General features: G+C 47.0%; 1 protein-coding gene across 5 annotated transcripts in view; it reads left to right on the top strand.

Annotated features, from left to right (window-relative positions):
- The window catches only part of CLEC16A (C-type lectin domain containing 16A), a 96,609-nt gene extending 69,682 nt beyond the window's left edge, over positions 1–26,927 (top strand). For 2 of the 5 annotated variants that reach the window (XM_033167944.1, XM_033167943.1), the window contains 3 exons: positions 11,903–12,043; positions 18,482–18,604; positions 25,761–26,927. In XM_033167944.1, coding sequence (XP_033023835.1) covers positions 11,903–12,043; positions 18,482–18,604; positions 25,761–26,086 — 590 coding nt within the window. In that variant the 3' untranslated portion in view covers positions 26,087–26,927. Of the gene's footprint in view, positions 1–11,902; positions 12,044–18,477; positions 18,605–25,760 lie in introns of all 5 variants that reach the window. The other 3 variants (XM_033167947.1, XM_033167946.1, XR_004427790.1) reach the window with 2 other exon arrangements.
- The last annotated feature ends 203 nt before the right edge of the window (positions 26,928–27,130 follow it).

Below are 27,130 nucleotides of genomic sequence, written 5' to 3'. Positions count from 1 at the left end.
AATTCAATATTAAAATCAGTGCAAACAATTTACAAGCATGGGGGAGGGGAAGCCAATAAGGCAGATGCAGGAGATTCATTTGCATAAATCAGAGTCCAATCTTGCAGGTCTGCAATCTTGCAAAAGCAGAATATTTGCAAGAAGTCTGAAGCAACAGGTGGCTGTTGCTTCAAGTATGGCCGAAGGAAGGGCACCCTGTTGTTGTTGTTGTTGTTGTTGTTGTTGTTGTTGTTGTTAATCAACAACAACTCCGCATAGCGGGGCAACAGCAGAAAGCGCCTGTTTTCGGGTCACTAAATCTTAGAGCTAGACCCATGGAAGATCTCTTGGGACAGTTGGCATCACCATTTTGCCCAAGCTGAATTGAGGTGGCACAGGGTGTTCATGGCTTCCAAAGTTGGCAGCCCTGACTATATTATTATTATCAGTGCTTTTTTTCTTTAAAATTGTTTAGGGGTACTCTAATTTTCCTACACATATTGAAATACTGCCCCTCAATGAGGCCAAACCTAGATTCACAAAATGTTTAGGGGTATGCGTCTCCCCAGAAAAAAAGCACTGATGATTCTCAAGTTTAAAGAGCCCAATCATTGTGGGGAGGGCAGCCTTAATTATCTGACTGCACTCCCCCAAGAGCCCAGCATCTTCCCATTTGCAGAGAAGGTTGCATTAGTGGATAGATATCCAGCGTAGATGTTTGTTGAACCTTTTCAAAGTTCAGGCCTGCCAGGCCTCCTGGAACTCTCTGTCCAAATTACCGTAACAGTCTAGCTCTGGGGACCAAGGGGTTTGGTTTTGGATACTCTCCTATTTATCTGCCTGCTCTGTGTGTGGAGTGTCCAGAGCTAGCATCCTCTCTAGTAATGTTGAAAAGACAACTCAGCAATCAGCAGGAATGCGGAGGCCCCCAAGGGCTTCCCCCCTTTCTATGATTTTTAAGAAAAAGGAAAAGCAGAGGCAAGAAGCCATTTTGGCTCCCTTCTCCTCTTTTCCAAGCTCAAGCCAGCATTGCTCTTGCAAATTCTGTGCTGTTCTGGAAAATGTGTTAACATTCCTGGGCCGCCTGACCTCTTGGGTGCTCAAAAGCAGGAGGCCTTCAACTTAGTAGGTGGCATGTGTGTGTTTTGCAAGGAAGGCGATATCTGCATGGAAATTCTGTGCTAAGAAAAGCTGAATTCTGTAATTATATTAACCCAGTGCAAATTTAAAAAGACACAGTTCTCTCTCCACTCACCCACCCACTTAGCTGGTTACTGTTTTGCATGATTTCATTTCCATTTTAATAGCCAAGGGAGAGAGCAAGTAGGTGTGCAATGGGCAGTAGTTCTACCCCTGACCACTGGAATCCTTGCTCTGCCTCCCTGTTTGACTTCTAAGATTTCAGAAAGTGCTGCCCACCAGAAAGTGTTTTACACATCTTCTCAGCCATGAGGGTGGGAAGCTTGATTGTATTCATTTTCCCCCAAAAAAATTCTCAGGAAGCTGAATTTCTTGCCTTCTGCACTCCCATGGGATTGTGGCCTGTGCACAGCCCCCTGCTTACGGTGGAGGTGCAAAGCATGAAGAGTTGAGGCTGAAACGTATTGTTCTGTTAACCACTGCAAACTTTCCACTAGGCTTCCTAAGAGCAGCTGCCTGCACAGCCGCTCCCCTAGGGCGAGTATTTTCTCCAGAAAATGACTAGACATGGAAGCAGTTGCAGATTTAGGAAGGGAGTGTAGTTGCTTCTTTTAGATTCTTGACATGGCGGCACATGTGACTGGCTGAGTTACTTCTTTGATTCATTAGATTTCTTACCTGCCTAAGGCCCCAGGACGGGTTGCGATATAATCGTAGATATTTTTAAAAGTAGGACAGATAACAATGATAAAGAATAAGCACAACGGTTCCACAGAACAGAAATAAGGTGGGTGCTAAAAATACACATCTCCCTGGGTGGCACAGTTGATTAGAGCGTGGTACCGATAGCGCCAAGGCTGCAGTTTCGATCCCTGTACGAGGCAGCTGCATATTCCTGCGTCACAGAGAGTTGGACTAGATGATCCTCAGGGTCCCTTCCAACTCTACAATTCTACGATTCCAAGTATCGGGAGCCAGGGCGAAGAGGTGCGTCACCGTGAGCACCTTGAACTGGGTCCAGAAACAAACTGGCAACCAGTTAAGTGTGGGCAGGAGAGCTAGGAACAGTTTGTGGGCAAGTAACTTGCATGACCCGGAAGCTGTACGCCGGCTCCCTCGGCCCGTAACGCGAGATGAGCGCTGCAGCCCCAGTCGGACACGACTGGACCTAATGGTCCCTTTAACTTTACCTTTAAACTTGAGTGGACTTATCATTTAGCAAACCTGCTTTGTTCTCCCTTAGTCAAGCTCTGCTTCTGTGTCCAAAATAGATTCTCAATAGATTCTCAAGGTGAGGGACAAGCAGAACAGCCTCTTCCTGTGACTCTGGCAGTATTGCATTTTTAGGCTACCTCTGAGCATATTTGGCGTTCTTCAGTTGTCCCTTGATGATAATGGTGGTGGTGGTGATTTCATCTACCCTTCTCGCCAGCCGCCAGCCTGCTCCACCAGATCTCGTGGCCTCTTGAAGCAACATGGTGATTTCCCCCATATCGACCCATATCTATCTTTCTGTCAGCCACCGTGAACTAATGTACAGCGATGCTTTTTGTGCTCCCAAGGTCTTCCTAAACTACATGTTCGTTTGACTGCTTCAGAGAAACTGTGGTTTTTAAAAGGATGGTATTTTCTGGCAGGCCCAGGTGCTGTTTCCTGTTGCCGATATTTTTTATAAAAAATAATAATAATAGATTTTGCATCTCTCTTCAAGTAATGATGGCAAAGTTTCCATTGACCCATCATTTCTGAAACACCCCCATTCTTCAGTCACAAATCACTGGAAATAAGGATTGAGGCTCTTAAATCTAGGGAGGGTCGTCCTCCAGGTAGGGCTGGGGGGTGGGTGCTCTGCCAGACAGTGCAGACAATACTGGGCAAGATGGACCCAGTGGTTTCCCCACTGGGTCTTGCAGGGGTTGAAGCTTGTATTCCAATTTCTCCAGAGATGCCTGTTGTCTTGTACAGGGTTGTAAGGCAGCGGCAATTTCTTTCTTGTCCTGGGTTCATTGCTGTTTCTGCTCCGCTTCCACCAAAACCTGCATCATTTGTCTCGCTATGCAAGGATTTACAAATTTAACTTAGATGTGTTTCAGTGGAAGGGACATGTCAAAAACTCATGCAGAAAATAAGCATGCAATTACGCAGGGAAACATAAAGCGAAAATCAAGTATAGTCAAAATACATTGAATTTAATGTCGGGTGGGATTGCCAAAGTATTTTTTTTCTTGGCCCCCCTTCCACCCCACCCCCCAACAGCACATAAACCTGAATGCACCTAAGTTAAATGCGCGTAAGATGCAGGCTTACTGTAACATAAATATTTACCATAATTATTTCAGTTTGCAGACCAAACTCCCTGCCCCGACAATAGCAAATGCCACTTGTATTTCCTTGCATGATTGCCGTTCCTGACCTTGCACAAACATACAAATTGCGGGAATTTCCATTTGCACGGAATTTCCCAAGATTCCCAATCTTCGGTCAGGGTCAGTGGGTGCTTGCAATACGGAAAGGCCTCCATTTACTTTCTCGTTCTTCCTCAAACTTGATGCCCCCCTTGCACATTTGTACAGGGGTCAGAGCTCAGTGGCAGAGCAGATCCTTTGCTTGCAGAAGGGTCCCAGGTTCAAGCCCTGGCATCTCCAGTTGTTGTTCTTCCTTTCTTTTTTAAAGGATACAGTAGCAGGTGGATGGAGTGGGAAAACTTTTGCTGGAGTTCTGCCAGCTAGTGAGATCATTAAGCAACCCAAGCCGCCATTCTTGTGTGCCCTAAGAAGTATTGGGCAGCTGCAGCGGTGGGCTAAATGCCTCTGTCTGAGTGGTAAAGCACCCATGCAGAAGGTTCCAGGCTCAGTCTTGGGCTTCATAGCTTAGAAAGGGGCCTCGGGTAGCAGATCATGGGAGAGACCTTCCCCTGCCCCGAGAACAACCCACCCGCCTTGCCCCAAAGAGCCATTGTCAGTCAGAGTAGACAGCACTGGTTTGATTAGATATGAGGGACCTTCAGGTGTCCATATGCCGTTCCCTGCAAAACATATGACTTACTGTTCAGTGAAGGAAAATAAGCATTTGTTCTGTTGAACGAATACTGTTGAAGGAATCTCCACTCCAGTAGTTTTGATTTCAAGACAACTCTCCCCCATGATCCTTCTGGTGACAACGTTTTCAGTTTCATGCATTTCATGTGTCTTGCTATTCTCCATCTCTTTATTGCTTTTATGGCTCATAACTGGGGATGCGTAGGCAGATGTAGGAGGAGCTCATGGCTACAAAAACTAAGTACTGTACTTGTCGGGGGGGGGGGGTAAGGCTGTTTCTTGTGCCAAATCTTCATGGGGAGGGTGTCAGTATCTTAAAATAATATATGGCTAGGAGTATTTAAGGTTAAACTGGGTACTCAAACACTGCATTGCTTTAAACTGCCCCCCCCCCGCCCACTTCAAACTCTTTTTATATAAAGACTCACAGACAAGGCTTCTCCAAGTTGGTGAGGCTGCAACTCCCACCAGCCCCAACGCGACCTGTCATCTGGGAAGAAGGGAGTTGTAGTCCAAAACACATGGAGGGCACCAGGTTGGGGAAGGCTGTTGTAAATCATGGGTGGCAGAGGCTGGAAGACATGGCTGTGGCGTAGAGTCAGTTCCCAAATGTATGCCTGCCTGCCCAGTTCATTAGACTGCAGCCCAGTTGCATCATGTTCAGGGGTAACATTCCAGAGGCAGCTCATATTTGCAAAAGTCGCATATAGCCCTAAATGACTTTAAAAAAAACAACACCCTGGCTACTAGCTGGCATGGGGTGTGGGGAGGCCCCCCTATGTCTCTGTTTCCTTGCCTCACTCCTCCAGCAAGAATAGGGGAGAAGAGGGGTGGAGGCAAGCAGAGAGAGTTGCAGGCAGAAGAGAAAGGCTGGAATTGATCTGGAACGGAGCTGCAGCCAAACACCAGTTAAATTTGTATGGAATGCGGCTTGACTATAGAGAATTGCATTGTGATGCCCTCCATTTGACACACTTCCGATAAAAAATTGGTCACCGCTGCCCTAAGAGAGAATTGTTGGTCCTGAAAACATCACCTTGCAGGCAACCGCTGAACCCCAACAACTTCCTAGCAAGATCACCGAGCCTTTTCCCTCGTCTCCTTTGCTTCCTGCTGGCAGTGGTGGCACTTGCCTCCCAGCTTTGACTGCCTACAGACCGAACCTGCAAGCTCATGAGCTTCACATTATCCTCACTTGTTTTTTGACATTGTGCTCCGTTTTATTGCCTTTCCCAACATCTAAACTTGGCATTCGTTGAGGTGTTCGGTATTGACTGAGATACAGCTTGTATGTAGGTTTGCTTGAAACAAGAGGTGTTTGGAAAGCCCCTGGCTGGTTAATATATCACATGCAAGGTGAAATGAGGCGCCATAAAATATATACTGAGCTTGTCGCTTTCTCTTAGATAAGAATTAGCTGTGACTTCATCCTAAATGAGGAAGGCCTTTGTGCAATTCAGAATCGAGCACTGCCGTGCACAAGGACGAAATTTCGCTCCTGCATCTCTTTTTGTGGCTTTCTGGGTCAGCCACACCTGCTGCAGATGAGCGTTTTGCACTTCTGCAGAACTGTGAAACCAGGCAAAGTGTGGTTCCTTTGAAAATCTCTCGGAAATTTAATCCATTTCTCAATATGTAAAGTGAAGTAGTAAGGAAGTATTTAATTGCAACTCTCTTATTCCTCTTCCTCTCCCACACCCTACCCAATTATGTGGTCTTTTAAAGCTCCTTTTCTCAGCCCATTTGTCACGAGTTCTGGGATTCAGACCATACCCAAAAACAAATACATTTTTTCTTAAGAAAAAAGAACAAGCGCCACTGTCTATAACTGCACCGCAGAGTTTATTCCAATCTGGGATAGTTTAGAGTCTGGGTTGGCTTTCGTAAACCACCAGGCGCCATTGAGCATATCCTCTGAGTTAATAACTCTACAATGGTTTTGGCTTTATATATAAATATATATATATAAAGCAATATTTTTTTTTGCAAGTTGTTGATAAATGAATAAACAATGCTTTAATAGGGAGCAGATTCGCCAGTGTCTGCCTAGTCCACAGCCCTGGAGCCATAGCGCTTCATTGTGAAGCATTCCTGGATGGGTTGGGCCGGATTCAGAGAATCAGGGAAGCAGTTCTCGTGATCTCCGAACAATCATATTCTGTGCAACACAAAACACGTGGTGTGGGTCTGCATCTCTGAAATGGTTGGTTTTCTCGTGGTTTTTATCTAAAAACATCTGCCGTGAAACCTTTCGTGTGAAGTCACTGGAGCAGAATGGGGTGGCCTTCCTGATCATGCTTTAGCATCTCCCATGCTCAGTTCGTGCTTGCAGGTTTGGCATTTACCAACTTGTAAAGCCCTGCTTTTGATGCTTTTGAATTATGGTGCTGGAGGAGACTCTTGAGAGTCCCATGGACTGCAAGAAGATCAAACCTATCCATTCTCAAAGAAATCAGCCCTGAGTGCTCACTAGAAGGACAGATCCTGAAGTTGAGGCTCCAGTACTTTGGCCACCTCATGAGAAGAGAAGACTCCCTAGAAAAGACCCTGATGTTGGGAAAGATGGAGGGCACAAGGAGAAGGGGATGACAGAGGATGAGATGGTTGGACAGTGTCCTCGAAGCGACTAACATGAGTTTGGCCAAACTGCGAGAGCCAGTGAAGGATAGGCGTGCCTGGCGTGCTCTGGTCCATGGGGTCACGAAGAGTCGGACACGACTGAACGACTGAACAACAACAAAGCCCTGCTTTACTTTTAGCTAGGCATACTTAAGAACGTGAGAGCCTCTTGGATCAGGTCAAAGACCCACCTAGCATCCTGCTCTCACAGGGGCCAGCCATTGCCTCTGGGAAGCCCAGGAGCAGAATCTGAGCTTAATAGCACTCTCCCCAATTCCCCCATTGATAGTTTTATCCTCCGTGAAGAGGTACTTTCTTTTGTCTGTCCTGATTCTTCCAGCATTCAGCAGGTATCCATGAGTTCTAGAGTTATATGAGAGGGAGAAGAGCCTTTCTCTCTGCATTTTCTCCATACCATGCATAATAAGAAAACGCCTTCTCCTAAATTGAATCAAAGTGCTCTTAAGAAGGACCTAAAACTTGTTCCTGGCTCTATTGCCTAGGCCACTGGCGTGACGAGGGCATGTCAAAGGATGGCCACATCGGCTGGCTGCCCTGCACGTGCCAGATTTTTTTTCTGTCTAATGAAGACTTAGCAAAGCTTGAACATACGTATTCTGCAAGATAGCGCTGGGGCTAAGTGGGAAGTGAAGGGTCAAAAGTATCTATTGTATAAGGTAGCTTCCTATGTGCCTATATGTTTGTTTTTTAAAACCCAAAGTGGCATCACACTGGCACATGTGGTTGAATTGACTGGCTGAAGATATCTTGCTGGCTGTAACGGCAAATCTAATCCTTTCCATCCGCTTGTTCATTTCCATGCTGTGTTTGTAGAATGCTTTGCATGAAGTAGATTGTGTCCGTTGGTCGGAATGGCCCATCTCTTGCATTCTGCCAACCCTAATTGCTATTATTATTGCTATTAATGAACGTGGTGCTTTACAAACTGCAAGGGAGCAGGTCCCTGCTGCAAGGAGCTGGCAATCTAAAACGCTGCACTACTGTCGCTTATATTAATGGCTCCAGGAAGGGTGCAGTGAGGCGGGGGGTGGGGGAGTGTGATGGCAGTAAACCAACAGACTCCTGTTGCTCCTCGCTACCTCCCGGTGGTCCCTGAAAGTTCTGGTTTTCTCAATTCCTTGAAGTATTCAAAAGCTAGCGGAGCAAGGACTGCCTTACAGATCATGCCCATGTTGCTGGCAGGGCATCTGCACCTCAGTCTACAAAGGACGGGGGATATCCCTTGGTGCAGATTCCTCGTAGAGCAGCTGTAAGCTATGGAGGAAGTGGAGACTGAGTCACAAGTCTGGATGAGGCATGGTGTGCTGCTCCCCTCCCCTCCCCACCCACCCCCTCTTACGAAAATAGCAACTTGGCATGCTTTGTAGAAGCCTTCTCTGACCGGGTGCCCTCCAGATGCTTGGAACTATAACTCCCATAAGCCCCAGCCAGTGCAGTCTTGCCCACGTGCTTTTCAGGCATGTGTTCCTAGTCCTATGACCTACAAACGAGTTTAAAAAGCAGCAGCAGCAGCAGCTGACATTCCCAGGAACCCGAGTCCTGCATCTTGTGCTTTTTCTACCCTGCTGTTCTGTGGAATCGCAGGAGTTGCACAAGCTCGGTCATCTCATCATGTTTCCTGGTCATTTTGGCTCCAGGCGGCTAATCATTCTTAAGCTACTCCTGTGTCGTTCCTTTGGGACTCTTCAAGGGGTTCAGCAAGCTGCATTCAGCAGGATACGCCTGTAACTTACCTGAATGCACAACACTGCCTTGTAGAGAGGCAAATGGCTTTTTTATTGTACTTAGCCATAAGCAAGGGGCAGCTAAGGGCTGAATGTGACCTTGCAAGGACCTCGCGTTCCTCTCTCCCCGGGCATCGCCCCTTCCTGACCCTGCTGCTTGCTCCCCTGGACTGTGTTTCCCTATGGGAATGCATCCTTTAATTGTGATAATGCCTCTTCCTTACCTGGATGGAGGACAGAGAGGGCCTGTTTTTTTCCCCATGGCTCTGGAATGCAAGCCACGGTGCAAGAACCGCTTCTGTTGCTGCACTCACCTTTGCATCTAGTTCTCCCCTCTTTTGTCTTCAGCCCCACCCACCTCTGGCATGCAGCTCCCAGAAGTCTGCCCGTAAGGGAACGTGACACTTGGTCTTTAAAATGTTCCCTCTTCTGCTGTAGGTCCCCAGTGGGTGCTGCTGCCCATTGGGACTGGGAGGTGGGAGCCCAACAGTAGGTGGCGCCAGAGCCGATGGCAGACAAAGCCAACTCATTCTACTTCTGCCCCCATCCTCCTCCTTCCTTCTGAGTTCTATATACATGGGTATGAAAGAGGAGGAAGCTGGCAGGCGGGGACTGGCTAAGGATGGTGGGGCAGTGCCCCATTTGCCTGAATGGACCAGCCAGCACCTGCATAGGCTATTTTGGTGAAACACTGGTCCTAGTAAATGCTGGAAGTCACTAGGGGTGCAAATGAAGCAAAACATTATCTTACACCAAGTGCAGACTCTCAGTCTATCCAGCCCAGTTTCTACAGGGTCGCCGGCAGAGTGAGCCACATCTTCCATCACCATCTGCTCCTCATCCTTTTCAACCTGAGATGCTTCCATGAATGGAATCTGGGGCCTTCATGCAGAGCTCTGTGTTGCCAAGATATTCAGAGTGCGTTTTGGGAGCTCCCACAACTAGCCGCAGTTGGGAGGCACAATGCACTTCCCCAACTGAACAGGTGTCAATTTGGGACTCCGGCAGAGCATTGGACGAAGAAGAATAAGAGTTTGGACTTCATATCCCGCCTTTCACTCCCCTTAAGGAGTCTCAAAGCGGCTAACAATCTCCTTTGCCTTTCTCCCCCACAACAAACACCCTGTGAGGTGAGTGAGGCTGAGAGACTTCAGAGAAGTGTGACTAGCCCAAGGTCACCCAGCAGCTGCATGTGGAGGAGCAGGAAAGCGAACCCGGTTCACCAGATTATGAGTCCACCGCTCTTAGCAACTACACCATACTGGTTGCTTTCATATCCCATAGCCCCACACAAGGAGCTGAGTTGGCATATATAGTTCTCCCATTTCATAAAGTGAAATGCACTTTGTAAAAATAATTTTCCTTCATCCCCCCCCCCCCAGTCCCAGTTCAGTGTTAAGTGACAGGGGTGGCACTGTTTCTTAAACGGCCACCTCTCATCTTTTTAAAAAGGGGAAAGGAAAAAGGTCGTGTTGCTAAAAGGATGCACCTCAAGTGTACACCTAAAGAAACATAAAAGTGTGAATGCAGCTTACATCTGTTTCCACACATGACTGACTGGCATCCCCTGCCAAGGACATGCTGGTGGGTGAGCCAGGCTTTACTGCTGTGTAACGTGTGGAATGGATTTAAATGTGGCAGCCTCTGAGGTTTCACAGCCTTTGGGCATTCCTCCTGTTTGCCTGTACCTCTTCCTGGTCGGTAGGCTCAGGGATGAATGAGCAGCCTTCATACCCAAGAATGGGAGCATCCACTTGCTTCAATGGAAGGCTGTAGTTTGGGAAAGAACCAGACAGCTCCCACAGTCTTTTCAAGCTCTGCTCAAGGGGATCCTGGAATTCCTTGGAAATTTTCTCATGTCATTCTGCATAATGGGTTCTTTCGGTGCTGTTTCCATTTATCACTCTCCATTTTCCTGTTTAAGGGGATCAACAAGTTTGTTCAAGGAAAATAAAATGGAGAGTCACAAACTTAAATAAGCTACAAGTACTGTTTATCCAGGCATTTGATGACTGAAGGACATTGTTCCTGGCAACCCTGAGATCACTGGCTCAGAGAATGATTCTAACTGCTTTTAGAATGCTTTTAAAAAGTGTTTTGTAATTAAAGCGTTTGCCCCTCGACTCCCTGGGCTTCTCTGGGAGGAAGGGCAGGATATCAGTTGAATAAACAATAAATAAATAAAATTACTTTGAAATCCAATAAATCTGTGGCACCTTTCCCCTTTCTCAGCAAGGGGAGGGGGGTATCTGCTGATCCAGACATCCCTCTTTGCTTTTGTGGGGGAGGTTAAGAAGGCAGAGCAATAGCTTGAAGTGCCACAGGGAGTGGGATTTACAATATCTGTGGCTTTGCTTCTGTGGAGGAAGGGAACTGTAGCACAGTGGGTAGGAGAGAGCATCTGCTTTGTATGCAGGTGTCCGTTCAACCCCCAGCATCTCCAGGTAGGGCTGGTAAAGATTCCCTGCCTGAAGCTCTGGAGAAATGGTCCAGCTCAGGGTCAGGTAGCTCCCTGTTTTCCTCTCAGTTCACGAGGGGCAGGGAGCATTGTGTTTCATGAACTAGTCCACCGTGCAGGGCTAGTGAGAGCACTTTGGAGATAAGAGATGGGAAGCACGAGTGAATGGGGGTATGTCTCCATCTTCTGCAAAATGTGGAGGGTTCCATGTCAGATGGTGATATAGAAAGGTTTTTCCTGGAGGGAGGAAAAAAACCCCGATGTACTAAATCAGTGTTGTGAGCTTTCAGCCTTTTCTCAGCGAAAATCATTCTTTTCCCATTGCTTTAATAGATTAGATTCATTTCATGGAGGAAGAGGAGAGGTCTCTCCACATTTGTTAATCGTGACTTCTGTGTACAACCTCCAGGTTCAGAGACAGTCTGCCTCTTGGCTACCAGTTGCTGGGAAGCAATGGCAGGAGAGGTGTGTTAGCTCCAAGCCCTTCCTAGAGGCACCTGGGTTCTGGAACCTTTTGGTCTGCTCAAGCTGCAGGGCTCCTGAATGAAGCCTTCATGTCCAGGGGCAGTGTATCTCCCAGTGGATGCGTTCAACAGGGGGGTGTTCTCTTTCCTTCCCTGTCCTGCTTTCGGGCTTCCTGGAGGCATTTGGTTATCCACTTGCAGGGAGCAGGACGATGACACTAGATGGACCACTGGGCTCTTCAGATGTATCCCTTAATTTACCTAACAAAGCACTGAACCTCATGCAACATTTCATAGCTTTCTCTCGTTCCTGTTGGCCAGTATAGCTTAGTTTTTCTCATTCCAGCTGATGGCACCTGTCCACAACACGTCCATTGTCCCTGTCCTTCTGTGAGGAAGTGCTTTTGCGTTTCTGGCCAGCTTCCCTCTGTGTAAACTCTTGCTTTCCCTCCCTTGCAGGTTTTGCCGTCGCCCAGTGCATCAACCAGCACAACCCCTCGCCGCTTTCATCTCCATCCCCTTCGTCCAGCGGGAGCACCGGGCGCTGCGACTCCGCCACCAGCTCCACATCGATTCCTTCCATGGTCCAGAGCCCGTCAGGTATTGAAGCCTCTTGCTCTTAGCTCCTGTAGGCTGTTTTATAGACTCTGCTTGAACCCACCTGCAGGTTTTTAAAGAGACTTCCTAATCTTAATATTTTATGTCCTGTTCGTTAAACTTGTTTTGGAAAGGGCACCCGAGGGGTGGGGGGTTCGGGCGAGTCCATACAAAACTGGGGGACAAATTATACGAGATTCTGTTTTCCCCAGTTGTGGCTTCAGTCCTGCAAGTCAGGCAGGTGGGTGAGCTTGGCACACCATTCTGCATCACTCTCTTGGTTCAAATTGTATGAGACAACAGTATTGCTTGCTGCAGGATCCTGCGTTAAAACACTTTTCTGCTAATGCTTAACTTCTTTGCCCGCTGGAGCGCAGACCATTCCAGAATCCACACTCCCCTGACTGAAAATCCTATTCCTATGATCCCAGATAACTTAAGATCTGGCACAGCTGCTCAGCAGTAAGACGAAGGCACTCCGCACATGCTTAAAGGCACCGTGTGTCATTTCAGACATTCCTCGGCACTGAGAACAATTTGGACTCCTGGTTCAAATTTAAGTCCTGCTGCAATAATAAGTGGGGGGGGGGGAATTAAAGTGAACTCTCTGTCCTTTGGCACTTGTGTTTATTTCCTGGTTCTTTCTATTTCCATTGAAATGATCTGACTGCTTAATCTAAATGTGTGTGTATGGGGGTGGAGATTAAATTTCAAGGTCATATTTTAAGGAATGGCCATGGTGCCAAACAAGATGCCCACCCTAGATATAGTTCAGGAATGGAGAACCTACAACCCTCCAAATGATGTTGAACTGCAGCTCCCATCATTCCTGGCCATTGTTCATGTTGGCTGGGGCTAATGAAGTCTAAAAATACCTTGTGGTGGGGGCACAGATTCCCCATCCTTGCTTTTTAAGGAATTGAGTGTTGTTGGCTACCAGGAACAACTGCAAAATATTACTTCATTCCTCATATCTGGTAACCTTTGCATTTTGTGTGTGTAGTGTTAACAGCCTGGTCTTAGATGCAAGTCCTGCTGTAGAAATTTTGAATTGTTCTCTCCTCCTTTTTCCTTCTCTTCCCCTCCAACGAGTAACTTCTTTTGCAGGAATACTTTTTTTTTTTTTTTTTGCAGAAAACCTCCACAGGCAGTTTGTCTGTGCCATAGTGACCTTAAACTCAGCACACCTGTATTTCATGGCTATCATAAACTCTGGAAAAGTACAGACTTGTTAAAAGCAAATGCTGGCCTGCCTTCATACAAATGCATTTGCTGACAGGCTATTGATCTTCTGTAGAGGTTTCCAAGGAAGAAGAACGAAGTGATTCTGTGTGCCCCCCCCCCCCAGCCCTAGGTACTTTTGCCTTTGTGCAGAAGTTCATCCTCCCACCCCAGCTTTATTCTCCCCACCCACACTTGATAGACAGCACAGATTTGGACTGCCGGTGGGGTGTTTGCTCCATGAAGGGCAGCACCACACGTTTAGCCTAGTTGTGTGGGTCTTAATTCAATTAAAGCCCCCAAATGGGCAAAAAAAATAGGAGTGGAGTCAGCTGTTGCTTGTTGTTAAAATCTATTTCCAGCAATTACTGGCAGCTCTGTCTGACATTAGCAATCTTTAAACACTTTAAACAAATTCTTAAAAGCGGGAGTAGGTGCAGTATCGTTGGGAAATGAAAGTTCTGCCTTCAGAGGGAGGGATTTATTAAAGAACTTGGATGCCTTGGAAAACCACAAACTTTGCGATGAGGAGTTAACTTTCCAAGCTGGGCCATTGCCGTGATGGATATGAGATGCTCAGACAATCGACCTGCTTCTTCTTCTTCTTGGTTCCAGGTCACAAATACTGATCGGCAGTATCTGTCTAGTCTCCCTCTGCCCCTTGACTGCATCGTGGCAACTTTCATCCCAATTATATTTTATTTCATTTTATTGTGACGGGATTTTTTAAAATTAACTTTTGTTATCTGTTCCACTGAGAAGCAAGGGGCCTTATTTGTAGAAGGTAGCCACACCGCCACAGTTTCACTTAAAAATGTGAAATTTGGTTCTGATCTAATCACCTGGAACCTAAACTAATGCTGAAGGCAGCAATGCACCCTTTACTATTACAAAACCTGGTTGAAAGCAGACTGCTGAATTGGAGAAGGAGAATAAAACCCATGGAGCTGAGAAGCTATGAAATTAAGGCTGTCACAATTCTACTTTATCAGCGGTTTGATTTATTTTAGGAACAAAGGTTTTTCCACTCCAGAAGTAATTGTTTCTTATTTATTTCTTTATACAAATATTTATCTACCGCTATTCATAACAATTGAAACTTTAAAATAACACATAAAACAATATGATGGAGAATATTTAAAAGTTACAGTCAGAAATCAGCTAACCATTGTGGAAAGATGCATTCTTCATTTGCTGCAAGGTTTTCAGCAGGTGTTTAAAAGCTGAAACAGAAGGCACACTAAGGACTTCATTTCTTGTTGCCATTAAATGAGCCTTGCCAACTCTGGAAGCAACCAGTGATATTAGCTGACTTTAGAAGCTTTTGTCTTGGGAAGTGAGGAAAGTCCCTTCTCGGCGCAAGGGTGCCAGCTGCAAACCTTAAACAGGTGTGTGTGTGTGTGTGTGTGTGGGTGTGTGTGTGTGTGTGTGTGTGTTTTACAAGCACTTTCATTCAGATCAAAGCACGCTCCCCAAACTACTTTTGCCATCAACACAATTCATAATCTGGGAGCCGCTGTGCAGTCTCTTGGCCTCCGGTATCCGAAGGAGGTTGCTAAACTAGTGAAATGGCTTTGTCTGTGGGTTAGGCAATCCTTCCTCCCCCTTGTCCGCAGCACTGTCATTGACTGTGCCTCATGCAAAAGGCACAGATGAGATAAAGCTTTCGCGTTACTTCTGACGGCAGTCGGGAGCTTGCCCAACTCATTAAATAAGCAGCCTGCAGTAATTCTGACGGGTTCTTACGTCATCCCAAAGCTTACTAAGAGCTCTTCTGCACTAAATGTGACCCCTCACCTTTCCACCTTTCACCAGAAGCATCGTCCTCCAGAATCCTCCCAGCTCATCCTGCGCAATAGACGCCAAAGAACTGTTGCTAAAATGTTCGAATTAGTTGCATTCTTTGTTTCATCAGTACAGCAATATCTTCCTGCCTTCCTTTAACCTTTTGGGGTAACGTGCTGCAAGTGTTATCTGTAACTCGCATCCATGACTGAGATGTAGGGTTGCCAGGTGTCCACTATTTGAGTGTACAGCACTTTTTTCACATTATGTTCACTATTTTTTCCCACAAAATAGTGGACTTTTTTATTCAAAAGCTTTATGATGAAATGGTATTTTAATACGTGTTAAAATGTTTGTAAGAAAATATATAATTTAATTTAAGTTAAACACACGCACCCCGCTTGTCCGCTATTTTTTGGAAGCAGACCTGGCAACCCTACTGAGATGATGAGCTCAGGAAAGGGCCAGGGAGAAAAGTTAGTGTTTTAGGAACTTCACAGTGTTGGCATTCCACACACACACACACACACCCTTTAAAATGTAGGTGGTTATGAAGAACTTCTAAGCTTCTTGCCTGTTTAAAAGGGACACACGAAAATGGTAGAAGGGCCCTTCTGCCATTTCCGTGTGAGCTTCAATGAAGAACTCCCAACTTGTTTAAAAGGGACAGCACAGAGGAAGGCTGAGAGGGTTGTACAGTGTCACGTTTGGGATGTTATCTATGTTCTGCCCAAGGGCAGGGTTCTTTCTGGATCTGGAGCCAATAAGCACACCAGTGGGTGAAGGAAAAGCAATGCTTTATTTGCATAAGGTCAACAAATAACAGCAGGCATACAAAACACAAATTATACCAGACAGGAGCTACACACAATCTCCCCTTCAGCTGCCTGGAGCCCCAAGTAGAGCAGCGAGAGAGACCCCGGCCTACAGTCTCACAACAGCAGGTACCTCGATCTGTGAAGAAGCTCCCTGAGCTCCTTCAGCCTACAGCTTTTATAGCCAACTTTGATGTAATTGAGTGCACCTGGTTAACAGGCATTACTCATGGTCAGCCCAGGACACTGGGTGCAACTACTGCAGAGCAGCTGAGAGTCTCCCACTCACTGCAACTGGGCATCCTCCCCACTAGCCAATCAGCACTTAGAACACAGGGGACCCAGGAAACTCCTGACACAGGTGTGTGAAAAACAAATTATACTATCCTAAATCAGCAGGCCTTAAACCGAGGATGTAAAAGGGAAAGAGACATGTCACCTAACTCCTCGAAATTACAATTGTCTTCTGCATTTCCTCTACAGTCTGAAACTTTGCCTTTCGGCCCTTGTCTGGATTGCCCAGGGCAGGCAGGTCACCTGTCTTGCTTCTGAACAATGGAGTCCCTAGGGTAGTGGTTCTCAAACTCCCCACCCCGCCCGAGCCACAGTTTCAGAATAAAAACTTGCTTGCACCGGACCAATTTTTTTATTTATAAGGAATACATCGGAAAACGAAAAGAAACAACTCCTAGCAGTGCTTGATTTATAACATAGAACACAACTACTTTATAGTATGATCATGGGACACCCAGAAAGTATAAAACAATGCAGCTACAGAAGAACATGGATCATTCCCAAAATATAATTATAGATGGGCCTCTTGCATATGTACCTTAAGTATGCATATAAACTCAATGAGATGTATGAGCTTGCTTTTGCTGGGTAATCTCGTTTATATTAGGTCTAATTTGAGACAAACAAGCTCTCATCTCCTCATCAACACAAAGAAGCCTTTCTCTTCACAACAATAACGTCTTGGAGAACTGTAGGAAGAATAGCCAGCACTCCTGAAGAGAGGCATGAATACTGTTTCTGGTTATATATCCAAATTATTTAGATACCATACCATACTGCACTGAAATGTTTAAATGTCTCTTTGATCGCCCTTGAATCTTCCTGCCACACTCTTTGAGAACCACTGTCCTGGGGCACATGAGATGAGAATTCTGAACTGGAAAGGCACAGAGGGAGAGGATCGTATTAGAGCTCTGCTGAAAATTTCTGGGGGGGGGGGCGTTATCAGAACACATACAACTGTAGGTGGGTCATCCCCATCCAAGAAAGTAATGTATAGTCAGTGGCTATCAGAATGTGCTCGGATCCTTGCTGCGAGTTTCACATAGGCATCTGGTTGGCCACACTGAGAGCAGGATTAGATGAGCCCCTGACCTGATCCAGGCGAGCTCTTCTTAATGTTCTTATGATGACTGTCACCACTATTGGCACTTCATCTCTGTATACATAATACGCTACTGAGTCTCCCAAGTGCTAGGCTGGGACACAGACAGACACTTTAGGCGTGTGGGGCTGCCATATTGCAGTCTGCCATTGCCAGTCTCCCTCGGCTTCCGGAAGCATTTCTAGTGTGGTTGGGAAAGGCTGCTGCTGCTGTTTGGGGCACACAAATTTGACTCCTCCCCCATGTCCTGTGCTGTGCTTCGAGTCTGAGCTCCAACCCTCTGTAGGAAACGTGTTCCGTCGACATGACCCTGGCTCTTCCATCATGGCTGAATCCCACACATGACGATGTTTGTTGCACCTGTTGTTCTGTCTTGCCCTTTGTTCCACTGAAGCGATGTTCATCCAGAAATCTTCTGTGTTTGCAAAATTCCTTGGTGTTCTGTCTGTCTTCCCTCCCCGTTCTTTTTTATTATTATTATTGCTTCCCATTGGATCTTCTTTTTCTTTCTTTTTTTAAAGGAAAAAAATGTGCTGCACTTAGCTTTGACTGCAATCCAAGTGCTGTATTTTACAGGCTTCCTTTTTCGAAAGGGTAGATTTATCTGACATCCTAATTTATCGCTCGCTCTGGGGGAGACGGTGCATCCTCCGGCAATTTATTACCATTAAGTGGGACGGAATATTGCTAACCCACGAGAAATCTGTAAAAAATTGCTCTTGCCTCTTTTTTAAGTGGGTCGTCGAGGTTCTCCCTTCCCCTTCCCCATCATTTTGAACCCGAAAGCATTCCTGTTTCCTTTTCTGACGTTTAGCCGCTGTCATCGCCTGGCAATCCTAAGTCGAGCCAACCTGAACATGTGGCATTCTTGAGGAAGGTTTGTGTACTCGGGAACGGGCGAACCTCTTCTCGGCCTCTCGGGGCTTCCGAAGAGAGCGAGACCGCAGGATGCCAGCTGTTTGTGAGCATGTTTGTGGTGTTGGTGATGGTCACTTTGATGTTTACTCCTAACACAGCCTCCCTGCAACCCCCTGGGGCACCTCCTGATCTTTTGGACCGCAAATCCCGGCCGGCAGGCCTTGTGGCCCGAAACCTCTGGAGGGCACCGGGTTGGGGAAGGCTGCTATAACATGTCTTCTTCCTTCCTGTCTCTGTGATTCCCCCCACCCCCCAATTGTTAATGGCTTCATGTGATCTATTGCTGTGTTTTCCTCTAGTTAGGCCTGGCAGGAAAGGACGGCAGCGGGTCTTCAGTCTCTCGGAGGCTGACAGTCACGGTGGACACTGGGTTTAGGCCTTCCGGCAGCAGCTGCAGCAGCATCAATCCTTGCAAAATCCCTTCAGGCAGGTTTCTCCTTGGATGTGTGTGTGGTGTATGGCTCCCCTTCTCACTCCCCTCGTCCTCCCCAAAAAAGAGATTACGAGGCCAAGGGATCCCCTTCCACGCATGCAGAAACAGCCAGCTACTGTTCTCGGTGCATTATCTCACATCCAGGGTGTGTAGAGACATTTTCTACCCTTCCAGGAGAATTCCCCTGCAATGGAGCACCTTGGCTGTTCAGCCTGGCTTCACCCCACAGCCACCCCCTTCCTTGCTTGCTTGCTTCCTTGAAACAAAGAGCAGCTCCTTCCACTGGGTTGCGGGAAGGTACCCTGAGCCTCCAACAAGGTTCAAGATGCCATACTCTTGTATCTTTTGGCTCTTGGGTAGCGTAAGGCTCTTTCTTACCTGGCACCTGAGCAGTCGGTGGCTTAGCGTTCGGCAACTGGGAACTCACCTGACAGCAGGTGATCAAGGGATGCAGGTGGGAGTATTTCTGCCCCCCCCCCCCGCCGTAGCTTCAAGCATCGGTTCAGATAGGTGAGAATGAGCCCCAGTTCTAAAAACATTTTAGCAGGAATTGGTTCAGGCAAGCTGTGTTCACAGCATGACGGAATTGGAGTTTTGTGTTTCCTTTCAGTTTTTTTAAATGTGCAAAGTCTGTGTTGCCGCTTTCTCTGTGTGTTGGACACTTTTTGGCTCCCTTTCTTACAGTATTGTTTGCCACCTGCTTTTATTTGCACCCATTGTCCTTCGAGGCCATGATCAGCTTGCTTCCCCTCTGTATATTTTGAGACCTGCCTTTTCCTTGCAAAGCGGGGAGCTTCCTTAGGTTCTCGTGAGAATTTGAGGCGCACACCCCTCCGCATTTCCCCAGATCATTTAATGCCTAACTCAGTGCATGGGGAAACCATGGCCCTCCCATTGTTGCTAGACTACAACTCCCATCACTCCTGACCATTAGCCACATTAACTGGATCTGAGTCCAGCAACATCTGAAGGGCTGCAGCTTTCCTATCCCTCTCCAAACTCTTTAATTTGTCTAGTGCATCTTGCCTTTGAGGTGCTGTTTGGTCCAAACACTGGTGGCAGTGGCAAGGACTTCATTTATTCCCTTTTCAGGGGCATTTCTCTTTACTCCAAAGTCAAAGCAAGTAAAGACAAGCATTTCAGGACAGAAAAGTACTTTCCGCACAAACATTCAGGCATAGAAATTAACCCAAAAGTTGCTCCCTTTCCATTCTGACTTGATTTTCTCCACCCCCATGCCTCTTCTTTATGTTTCGGGTGGATGAAGGCATATAGGAAACCTCCTTCTGCATGCATTTTTGACGTGTGAAGACTGACAGTGAGCCATACCCATCTTGCAGGCCTCCCATTAGGCCCCTTGCAGACCTTGCATGGCCGTGAATAGCGAGATGTCCCTTGGATTCTGCCACCCACCACCATCAGTCCCACTTCACAAACAGAGCTCGTCCAATTCTATCCCATAATTCTAGGGAAGGAGAGGGCTAGTGTGACTATATAGCCTGCTGCATCGAGGAATGACAGCCAAAGATTCCCCGGCCTGCATCTTCGGCTCTCTTTGAATTGCGGCAATTTGAAGGGTGAATTTTACTTTAAAGCTTCAGTCGATAGCATTGATCAGTCAATTAATCCTCATAGCCCAACTGAGAAGTGCTATAGAGATTGTGCTCATTAATTACTCAATGTCTCTCGGCTTGCCGGCATATCGGACAGCAGAGACTAGCATGGTCCCTGCGGGTACAGATTCCAGTAGTGCAGAAGAAAGAAACCTGTCAAAGCTGTCTCAGCAGTAACCCATCTTCTCCAGCCCGCCCCCCCCCCCAACAACCTGGTGCCCTCCAGTTTTTATTGGATCACTCCCCACATCATACCTGACCATTGGCCATTCTGTAGCTAATGGGAATTGTCATCCAACAAAACCTGGATGGCACCAGTTTCGGGAAGGCTGATCCACTCCCAACACTGAACTGTGCAGGGTGATTTTTAAGAGACTGTTGCCTGAGGTGCACGTTCTTACACAAGCCCTTGGGCAGGAAGCTAGAAAATACCTCTTTGCTTCTCATACACATTCTGTTATGTCCTTGCCCATCCTAAGGCCCACAGTGTAGCTTGGGAAGTGGGCCCAGGATCTCTTCATTGTTACATTTCTGCCCCACATTTACTCCAAGGAGCTCAAGGTGGCATACACGATTCTCCCCACAGCAATGCTTTAAGGCTGTGAGACTGTGACTGGCTCGAGGCTACCCAGTGAGCTTCATGGCTGAGTGGGGATTTAAACCCTGGTCTCGCGGGTCCTAGTCTGACTTTCTAACCCCTATGCTACAGATGGAGTTGCTTGTACAGTCTGGGCAGTCCAGACTTGAAGGAAACAGATGATGGTGATGATGATGATGATAATAATAATAATAATAATAATAATAATAATAATAATAATAATAATAATATACCACGCCCATCTGACTAGGTTGCCCCAACCACTCTGGGCAGCTTCGAACAAATAAAAAACACAGTAAGACATTAAAAACTTCCCTATACAGCACTGCCTTCAGATGTCTTCTAAAGGTTGTACCGTTACAGTGGTACCTCGATTTTCGAACATAATCCGTTCCAGAAGACCGTTTGACTTGCAAAACGTTTGAAAAACAAGGCGCAAAGGGCGGTCTGCAATTTCAGTGGAGAATATTGAGGGGGAAACTCAGCGGAAGCCGTTCGACTTCTGAGGTGCGTTTGAAAACAGAAGCAATTACTTCCGGGTTTTCGGCGTTCAAAAACTGAAACGCTCGGCTTCTGAGATGTTCGAAAACCGAATTTATTTCATTCTGGGGGTCCGTTCTTACCCCGAAACATTCACATCCAGAGGCGCCTATTCTGCGCATGGCGATAGCCCGCTTCTGCGCAGGCGGCGGAAACCTTTCCGTTACTTCCAGGCTTGCCACGTGTGTAGCCCGAAGCATTCCTATCCAGAGCTGTTCGTAAGTGGAGGTACCACTGTACTTATTTCCTTGACAGGAGGGCGTTCCACAGGGTGGGTGCCGCTACTGAGAAGGCCCTCTGCCTGGTTCCCTATAACTTCACGTATCACAATGAGGGAACCGCCAGAAGGCCCCCGGAGCTATATTTGTGCAGCCAGGAAGAGACTGGCCATACCCTGGTCTCCTAATTAGTGTCTATCCACTTCCAGAAACAGGGCCTGGACTGACAGTTCGCGTGGGCTCAGTTTCACAACACGTAATTCTAATTCCCATTCTTCCTAGTGTTTCCCCCCCCTTGGGCTTTAGAAGCCCCGGAAGCTGCCTCACTCTCAGGTCAAGCCATTTAATGGTCCACCGACCGGCAGTGGCTCTCAAGAGGTTCTTCTAGTGCTAAGGATCTAGTGAGACATTCTGTGTGTGAGATGTTGTACCACTGGGCTGCAGCCCTTCTCCGTTCATTGTTATTTCCTTCTCCCACTCCCCTTACTAAGGGAATTGAACTGGCTCCACTGGGCCAGACCATTGTCCCATCTAGCCTAGCAAGATCTACTCCAGCTGGCTCTCCTGGGCAGAGAGAGGCCTTTCCAGGGATGAAACCTGATGTAATTGTTATTTTAAACATTAAAAAAAACCATGTTCTGCCACGACCTCCCCATTACTGAAAACTGGCTGTAGTTTTACTCCCTCCCAGCTGAATTCCTTCACATGTTTGCATTAGCCCAGCTCCCTTGCTTCTCTGTGTATATAACTCTCCCCCCCCCCCACCTCCAACATACTGAGAGGAGACATCCAGGGGACTTGCGATCCGCAATCTTCTGTTGCGTCCTTCCCTCTGAGCCTCTGCGTTCAGGCGTCCCCACCACTTTGCCTGCACAGACTGAATTGGTCTGCGTTGTATTTGCATTTTCGAATTCAAGGAAATGCCGGTGTTGCTGTTGTTGGTTTCTCCCCCTCGCCCACTCTCAGCTGAAGCAACTCTGCCCTTTTCTCCTCTCCCTCCCTTTTTTGGCACAAGCCCTGCACCTTTAAGCAGCAGAAAAAAGACCCTCTTAAAAGGGTGCCCCCCCCCGGCTGCATATCTACTCTCCAAAAATGTGGGAAGGATTGGGGAGGGAGAGAAAGAGCAATGGGTGTCACCATTTCCTCTGCAGCTTTTGCTCTCTTTTTTCCTTTTTCTTACAGAGCCATGGTTTGGGGCTGCCAAGCAAAGCAAAAATTAAGTTATATTTCCCGGACGTTCAAAATATGCATTGGCTCGAAGTCCTCTTCTGCGAAAATAAGCATAACCAACCCTTTACCAATGAAAGGAACTGCTGTCTGTCATTTCAATTCCACCCAGCCCTACTCAAGTTTAATTCTCAGCTTCCCTCTTCCCCTTTCTTCCACTGCTGGTTTTGGCTTTGTAGCGTTGTTGTTGTTGTTTTTTAAGTTATGCAGAACCCCTGCCTTTCTATAAGATTTCTGTTAATTCTGCACAAGTGAGAGTTCCGTTTGAGAATGCAAAATCCATTGTGTCCACCACTCACTGCATTGCTTTGAGGGTCGTTCTGCAGATACCTTGTGCTGAAAGGGAGACATTGGAGTCAGTTTGCATTCGGCCAACTTGCCCAGTCCGACCTTCTGAAACGATATGCAAACCAAAGCGCTGCCAACTGCTTGAAATTTGCGCTTCTCTGAATTTTGCAATGCGGTTCTCCAGCCAGCTAATGCATTCAAAAATGCATATGCTGGGGCGAGATGCCCATTAAATAGCACACAATAGTGAAAACAGCTCACAAAATGCATTATGTCAGGGGGACGCGCTTGGTAGAAATGAGCGTATGAGGCAGACGTGCACACCCAAATGTGTGTATTAGGAGGAAATTGCACTAAAAATGCTGCAGAATATCCATGAGGATTTTTTTTTAATTGCAAACTGAGAGTGGATAAATTTTTAGAATAACAAAGTGAATGATGCTGTCAGAACGGCAGGGTAAAAAAAATTTTTGTGGGAAGTGCTAAGAGAGTGCTTTCTGAGGTCAGTGGGGTCCCCAGCTCTTTTAGAGGCCAGCAGTGTAGCATGATGCACCTAGAGGAGGTTATGTGCCCATCTGAACCAAAACGCCTGGAGCAGTTGTCTCTTGGGTGTCACAAAAGCTGGGGATGTTCTGCAGCAGTCGCACAAAGAGAAACATTAAGGGAAACACAGCTACTGAAACTGCATTGCTTGGTGCAGCTATTTCCCTCTATAGTCAAAGCTCACCTGTCCAGGGCTTCTTTCACCCAGTTTCTTTCTTTATTCTGGACAAAGCCATCCATCACTCCGTTGCTGCTCTTGTTTCCCTGAAATCTGTCTCTTCCTGCCTGAGGGTCCTTGTACCCAGAAGAGCCTGGAATTGGGGGCTGCTTCTGTCAGTGGACGCCCACGGGGGTCTGATCCTTCAGGGATTGCTCCCTGAGCAGTATCTTCAGTACCAACCAACGTAAGAGGACCGGAAGTGAGATTGTGCAGGGACAATCTGTAAAGCTTTACTGCCCATCATTGTTTTACAATATTTTCTTCTAAGCCTGCCTTACGATTTTAAACTTCTCAGAGAGGAAAGCAACACCTGCCAGTAAGGATGGTAATAACAGTATCACAGAAATAACCACAAAGCAGCAAGAGGCATTAAAATATTATGCCGCAAACAAGTCAGCAAACGATATTAAGATCTTCCCAAAAAATGCAAAGCCTTATCACGCTGTATTCTTGAATAGGAGGACTCTCAGATGAGAGAGCTCTGCTTCCTCTTTGGCGATCACTTGTAGCCGAGTAAGATTGTCTTCCATCGAGAAAGGTCTAGCTAGTTAACAGTGTTTCTCAAACTTAGTTCCCCAGCTATTACTGGACTACAACCCCCATCATCCCTAGCTAGCAGGACCAGTAGTCAGGAATGATGGGTTTTGTAGTCCAACAACAGCTGAGGACCTAAGTTTGAGAAACACTGGAAGACACCGTAGCTCAGCCTTCCCCCAGCCCTGGCACCCTGTAGATGTCTTGTGCTACCACTCCCAGCAGCCCGTGGTGACAGGCTGGCAGGAGTTGTAGCGTGCACCATCTGGAGGGCGCCAGGTTGAAGAAGTCTGCTGTAGGTGGACCTGGATGTGCCCCTTTCCTGATCTCAGCGAAGAGAAAGAGATAACAATTGCAAATCAGAGGAAGGTTCCTCTTTGTTGCTGGAGGGGCAAGGTCAAATTTTCATAGTCTTTTTTTCAGTTTTAATTAAAAAAAAACCCTTTGAGAGTGGAAAACGTTTTTAGAAGAAGGGATTAAATAATGCTGTCAAAACAGCAGGGTAGGAAGAATTTCGTAGGAAGAGATAAGAGAGTGAATGAGGAAAGCAAGGCAAGCAGAGTTTGCAAGTAAACACTGGAAATAAGCACTGAGTTGGCAAAATTAAAACCACAATGTTGAGTTTTGGTATTTGCATGAAGGTTCTGCAGAACTAGCCCTTCTTCCATGCTGTGTTTTGTTGTTGTTTTAAGCTACAACAGTGCCTGGTTCTTGCCACGGGTGCAACATAGTCATGTAGCACTTTCCACAGGTTCACTAGGACTAGAGCTGCACCAAAGGTCTGGCTCAGTGTAAGGCCAGCTGTCTGTGTTGCTAGGGAGGTGTGGAGAACCTTGTGCTACCTTTGACCTTCCAGATCTCGCTGGACAATTCCCATCAGCCCCAGCAAGTGTATCCAAATACCAGGGATGATGGGAGTTGCAGTTCAGCAGCATCTGGGATGCCAAAGCTCCCCCTGCACCTAAACTAGGTTATCACTGAACCCACAGGTGACTTGAGACCAGACTGCGTCTAAACTGAGATTTGAGCCCAAGCCTCCTTTTCACCACCCTGAGAAATTTTGTTTGTTTGCCAAGCACAGTATTATCCTTTCACTGCAGCTATGTCCCACTTTTTTTCTTCTGTCCCCATTTAATCCCCACAACAATCCTGTGAGGTAGGTTAGGCTGAGAGGCAGAGACTGGCTTAATGTCAGCTTCATGGCCAAGTAAGGATTCGAACCCTGGCCTCCCAGGCCCTAGTCCAGCTCTCTTTGCCGCATTGATTTCCATCTGATGAGGCGGCTCTTTTCAGTTAATGATAACGCTCGTTACACCCAGGCATAATATGGTTGTTTTCTTTCTCTCTCTCTCTCATTCGCCTGAACAGATGACTCAGCGGCCACTGAGCAGCATCAGGCATCCTCCTCCGGTCACTTGCCGGCAGTGGACGACTCTTCTGCGCACAACTCAAAGCCTGGCAAGAGCCTGGCGAGGAGCACAGAAGCGGAAACGGCCAATTTATCTCCCAGCCTCATCCCTGCCCCGCAGCCCACCATCTCCCTCATCTCAAATGACAGCACGGACACCTTGAGCGTGGAGTCCCTGACGCTGGTCCCGCCCGTCGACACGGACAGTATTCTCGCCGTCGGCGGCAGTCAGCCACCAGCCGCGGAGCCAGGTGTTTCCACAGAGACCGACGGACAACAAACTTAGCCATGCGTCAAACCATGGCTCAGAGCGTCGGGGACACGAGCAAGCAAGCAAGCAAGCAAGCAAGCACTCTCCTTGTTCCCGCAAGCAGTTGAGCCAGCGGAGGTGTCACTGGCTGCTTAGTGACGTCCTTCAACCCTTGCCCATCTGCGTCTCTTGATTAAAATTCAGCGTGAGAGGCGGGCTTTGAAAAATAAAGATGGGAGGAACCTCAAACTTCAGTGCAGGACTGGCCTTGCACGCTGGTGTTGCGGGGGGGGGGGAGGAAGGAATTTAAGGGAATTGGTGACGGACGGTATTTTGGAAGTACCTGGCTGCTTCTTCCTCTTTTCTGTTGCTTGTTTTTAAAGCCACTGTCACAGTCCCACCTGCAAAAGCCATGACTGCAACCGAGCAAACTAAACTGTGTTGTGATCCGAACCAGTTTTCTGTCTTTTCCACTTCGTTTGGAGGAAACGGCTGTAGACCAAGGAACTTTAGTAGGGTGTGTGTGTGTGTGTGTCCCATTTGGGCAAATCTTCCTTCTAGCCTGCTGAGTTCTAGTTTTCGTTTTGTTCGGAGGCATGAGCATTCTGTCGGGAATCCCAGCCAAGCTGGCCGCTTGTATTTATAGCACTGTAAAACTTTAACATCCAACTTGCGTGTATTCTATGTCTGAAATAATTTTAACTTGAAGTTGTACGCACATCTGTTGGAAGGGGGTGGGGTGGTTTTGCAAGCAAACACGAGAAATTCGGGTCTTTGGCATAACTCTAAAGGGCTTTATTTGGAGGAACACATGGGGGAATTGCGGGCAAAGTTTTGTGTAAGAGATTTCAGAGGAATGTAAAATATTTTAGCATACGGATGTCCTCGTTTATTTTGTGGCTTCTTTGTTGTCATCCTCTGTGTTCTCCTGCCGCGGCAGCCTTGAGAAGGAGCTTTGTTTATATCCTCATAAATCCAGTTCACATCCTACTGGCATTAGTTTCTGGGTACCACCATGCATTCTACTCAATTCTCAAGCAGGTAAAGAGGACAGGGCCTTCCCTACCATTAAACAGAGGA

The sequence above is a fragment of the Lacerta agilis genome, chromosome 13 (genome assembly GCF_009819535.1).
Source record: "Lacerta agilis isolate rLacAgi1 chromosome 13, rLacAgi1.pri, whole genome shotgun sequence".
In the NCBI taxonomy this organism is placed as follows: Eukaryota; Metazoa; Chordata; class Lepidosauria; order Squamata; family Lacertidae; genus Lacerta; species Lacerta agilis.
The sequence above is the reverse complement of the archived record's forward strand: the minus strand, read 5'-3'. Positions and strand labels throughout refer to the sequence as shown.